Below are 4,827 nucleotides of genomic sequence, written 5' to 3'. Positions count from 1 at the left end.
TGTCTCTTTCCATAGAGAATCAGCTGTTTGTTTTACATGGTAGCTTTGTCTCTTTCCATAGAGAATCAGCTGTTTGTTTTACATGGTGGTGTCTCTTTCCATAGAGAATCAGCTTACAGAGCTGGAGCAGCGGCTAGCGCAAACAGAGAAGATGCTCAACTCCATTCTCACCCAACTGGACCCATTGACAAGTTGGTAAGTAAGCCAACTGACCRATAAACCACGGAGCTCCGGTTTGTCGTCTTTTTRTGTGTAAATATTGCTCTGTAAATAATACCCCATGTAATTAAATACATGTCTGTCGTGATTAAGACCAGTTTATCCTGACCAGGTAGTTACAGCAGTTATTAGGGGACGTTGCATGGTCTTGATAAACTGTTGACACTTTTGACCCTGCTGAATCTAAGAGCGTTTATGGAAATGGGACTCTGGGTGGGGTGTGTTGACCAGGCACCAAATGGGAGATAGTGTTTTACCGACGCACATTTCTGTATCAATTGGGTGTTGGGTGAAGTGGCCCCTAGGGCCTAGACCTTGAGTTTTGACTCTCYGTTTCGCATTTCCCAAGACTAATGGTTAGGATTGGGGAAGCTGATCCTAGATCTGTACCTAGAGAAACTTCACCCCGGAGCTATGACCTGAACCTACGAAGGGCAACCGGTCAGGGACTGCGTGTCTCAGAGTTCTGTCCTCAGTGACCCTGCTCTCTCCTGGCCATTTCACTCCTCTCCAGTGTCAAGTCTGTGGCCCAGGAACAGAAGAACGAGATCATGTCCCAGCTCCAGTCCATCCGCCACCTGATGAAGAAGAGAGGCATGGACTGTCCACCCCTTAACATTGAAGGTATGTGGCCCCACCTCCTGCTGGGACATGTTCATTAGGCACCAAATGGAAYAARACAGACAAATAGGGACTACTTTGGGTTTCAMTTATCAAAGGTGCATACGCACACAAAAAAGACTAAACCTTACGTTCTGCAAGTTTTCCCGCTATGGTTGGTATTTATCATATTTGAACTTGATACGCTATGGTTGGTATTTATCATATTTGAACTTGACAGGAAAGTGTGCGTATCTTCACACACATCTCAGAATCTGCCTACTCACAACTTCTTGTGGTTGAAGAATTGTATCGCAAGCAAATATTGTTATTTTGTGGAAGCTGCGTTGCTTGGTGACACCGGAATTACTGTAATTACTAACAATGCTGATAAACACAAAGCGTAAATGATAAAACAGATTTTCCGTTGTTAAGGAGATCGCTGGGCTTGTATATTTATTATGCAAATCAATCATATTGCAGGACATTGTCCTTTTCTGACATGAATGGTTTATTCCTGCTACTATATGACAAATAATTACCATTCAATAGTTCAAGCTACCTGACAGGAAATAGACCGGCAGCCTAGGCTATTTCAAGTATTTAACAGTAGGCTATGGGGTAGAGTATTACCGTGCAGGAGTGTGACCTCATAACATATTTAATTTCAGAGTCTATACCAAGGCAGGAGATAGAAACACAATCTATTGATGAACAAAATATTGAGCAACAGTTGGTCTTTTGTTTTGAAGCGGTGTGGGCTGTAGCACTTAGTTTAACATTTCTCAAATAGACCGTCAATCTTGCGGAATTCGCAGCCAGAGTTTGGGTCTCGCATGTTTAGTTTGAAAAAGTCACTGTAAAAAGATTKAAACATTCTGCCAACACCCACAATTTGTTGGGTACGCAGATTRTAGGATCTCCACGTGCCCAGAATTTAGTTTGAAATTCAGCACAATTGATAAATGAGGCCCCTGGATAAAAATAAACTATTTTGTTTTCTGTTGCAACAAAAAAATACACTTTTAAAATGTTTTCTGTTGTGTTCCCTATTTTATATTACTCTGGTTTTCTTGGTATGGTATCCAAAATGGCCCAGGTTGGAGCACCTCTCTCCTGAATGGTTTGGCATTCAACTCCAAAAAGTAACTTTCTGACTATATTTATATTTACTGTGAACAAACATGTATGGAAAGTTTTTTTGGGGGGGGCAAAATTAAATGAACTTTATTTGTCTTGGGGGAAAGGAGTTGGGCAGCAAGAGTCACACACCCCATCATACATGATCCACATGAGTAGTATTGACTTTATGACTCAAACACACCCATCCTGAAATGGGGTGTCTATTTGCGGTGGCGCACGGTCGCAACTTTTGCCCTTTTCCGTCTTTCAGAGCCGCAGTGCGAGAGGAACCTGGATGACCTCATCGAGTCTCTGGCAGCCCACGGCGACACCTCGCCAGAGGTGGTCGCTCCTGCGGAYGACGATCAAAGTGGTGTCGTGAAAGAGGAGGAGCCAGTCCACCTCCAGCAGCACCGCCCTGAATCCAAGGATGAGTACTCYGCAACCGGCGCTGAGGAGGAGGACATGCCCTCCTTGGATGATTCTTGTGAGACKYACATTGAGGACATGGGCCCAGCCCAGAGCATTCCAGAAGAAAGGCCTTCAACTGGGCTCAGACGACGCAACAGGCTGGAATGAACAGAAAAAAGGGCTTGTTTTAAACTGTACATGAATAAAGCCATACATGTATTTTCTCATTCTTKATGGCACTACTGCAGTCTGTTCAATAATMCTCTTGCTTTTGGCTCGCAGTTGAATAAGAAAGGGKAGCTATCAATGTGAAAGGATTTTGTCCAAGGTTGTGTGTGATGAAGGTGATTTTTCTGTGCCATCCCTTAAAGCATAGCAGATCCCTGGCTAGGCCTATGTGTAGGGTTAGTGCTTACTCCTGACAAATAAAATCCCCAGAAGCCTAACACCATATAACGTTTGACTTAGGTCTGGAGGTTTTCCTTGTCACCTGAGTTTTCCATCCTTGAACCAAACGTTAGTTAGTATGTAAGGCACCTGTAAATGTGTTTTCATCARGTGACTGCTGCTTGGAAACCCTGTACATCTCATTATATGCTGCCATCTTTTAGAAAGGGTCTTTACGGCCCTAAATATCAAGACTCCAAAGTGTGTGTTATGCAATCTTGCAACTGACATCCGTATGTCATAGAATAGTCAAAATAATAAAAAATGTCAAACATAGTTAACTATAAATAGCTACATTTAGATTTTTCTCTATAGTTACTCGAGTCTATACAAGATACAAGTGCAACTTGTGACGTTTGGCTTGTGGTATGATTGCCTGTTTTCAGACATCTTATGCATGCGGTTTTCTCTGAAACTGATCTTGAATGTCCTGGTGAATACAACTGCATGAGTTATCTTACTAGAGGGAGATGCAGGACAATCATGAATGTATTGATGACGTAGTCTAAATCGGGTCTCCACCCTGTTCCTGAAGAGCTACTGTCCAGTGGGTTTCTCTCCAACCCTGTTCCTGGAGCGTACTGTCCAGTGGGTCTCTCCAACCCTGTTCCTGGAGAGCTACTGTCCAGTGGGTTTCTCTCCAACCCTGTCCTGGAGAGCTACTGTCCAGTGGGTTCTCTCCAACCCTGTTCCTGGAGAGCTACTGTCCAGTGGGTTTCTCTCCAACCCTGTTCCTGGAGAGCTACTGTCCAGGTTTCTCTCACCCTGTTCCTGGAGAGCTACTGTCCAGGGTTTCTCCACCCTGTTCCTGAGAGCTACTGTCCAGTGGCTCTCCAACCCTGTTCCTGAAGGCTACGGTCCGATGGGTTCTCTCCAACCCTGTTCCTGAAGAGCTACTGTCCAGTAGGTTTCTCTCCAACCCTGTTCCTGAAGAGCTACTGTCCAGTGGGTTTCTCTCCAACCCTGTTCCTGGAGAGCTACTGTCCAGTAGGTTTCTCTCCAACCCTAATCTAGCACACGTGATCCTAATAATTAGCTGGTTGATAAGGGGAATCCAGTTAGTTATAACGGGTTTGTGTGAACCTACCGGAGGCTAGCTCTTCAGGAGCAGAGTTGGAGAGCCCTGGTCTGAATTAATTTCCGTTCTGTTTTGGGCCTTTGTCCGGTTTTGTAGTTCAGATTAAGCACTATGTGTGTATTTAGCCAACACAACCATGCATTTTTCTCTTATTTTATATTTGTTTCCTTTTAAGTATTTTATGTGATCTATCGTTGACTGTAGTTAACACAGAAGTTAGCCTCTGGTTAGCACCAACCCAGTGAAACTACAGGATAGAACAGAAATCAAATAATCTCATTGGTTTTGCCTTAAATTGCACCCTACCTATTCCCTATATAGTAGGCCTCTGGTCAAAAGTAGTGCACTATGTAGGGAATATGGTGACATGATCTGTGTAGTAATACTGTACCAGCAATCAAATAATCACGTTGTCTGTGTAGAAATGCTGTACCACAAGACTTTTCAAAACACTGACAAATATCTTGTCTTGTGATAACTATAGCTTTGGAGCAAATATTTAGCGAACACACAATTCATATATCTGGAGACTATAGAAACACTGCGATGTTTGTCTCCTGTTTGAGAGGTCATTTGTCTGCTAACTCTATTTATTTTGTATAGCTGTGCTCTTGGGTATGCATAACTGAGGAACGTTGAAAGATGGGAGAAAATGTTCCACTCCTTACTAGAAAATAAAGGTGCTATGTGGCAACCCTTTTTTTGTGAATATTTACTCAATTTCATGAATCTATTTGATGGATTGATTTGATTTGCAGTATCATTCATACCTCAGGCTGGCTTCTGGTTGAATGAGCTAAGCACAATAGAGCTTTAAGTCAAAAACCAGCCCACAGCAGGCAGTGGATATCTACTGCTATAATTACACTGAGAGAAGAGCAGTCAGACTGCTCTGTGTGTAATGGTCCTCTGTATACAGAAGATGGCGGTAGAGGAACACAATACWTCAA

General features: G+C 43.2%; 1 protein-coding gene across 1 annotated transcript in view; it reads left to right on the top strand.

The window, feature by feature from the left end:
• Positions 1–4,576, top strand: part of LOC112077025 (protein RIC-3) — a 12,318-nt gene extending 7,742 nt beyond the window's left edge. The window contains exons 4-7 of the mRNA XM_024143633.2: positions 105–195; positions 734–843; positions 2,213–3,431; positions 3,791–4,576. Coding sequence (XP_023999401.1) covers positions 105–195; positions 734–843; positions 2,213–2,520 — 509 coding nt within the window. The 3' untranslated portion in view covers positions 2,521–3,431; positions 3,791–4,576. The remainder of the gene's footprint in view (positions 1–104; positions 196–733; positions 844–2,212; positions 3,432–3,790) is intronic.
• The last annotated feature ends 251 nt before the right edge of the window (positions 4,577–4,827 follow it).

Source organism: Salvelinus sp. IW2-2015, unplaced genomic scaffold (genome assembly GCF_002910315.2).
Source record: "Salvelinus sp. IW2-2015 unplaced genomic scaffold, ASM291031v2 Un_scaffold4208, whole genome shotgun sequence".
Classification (NCBI taxonomy): Eukaryota; Metazoa; Chordata; class Actinopteri; order Salmoniformes; family Salmonidae; genus Salvelinus; species Salvelinus sp. IW2-2015.
Note: the sequence above shows the minus strand (reverse complement) of the source record. Positions and strands in the feature narration are given on the sequence as shown.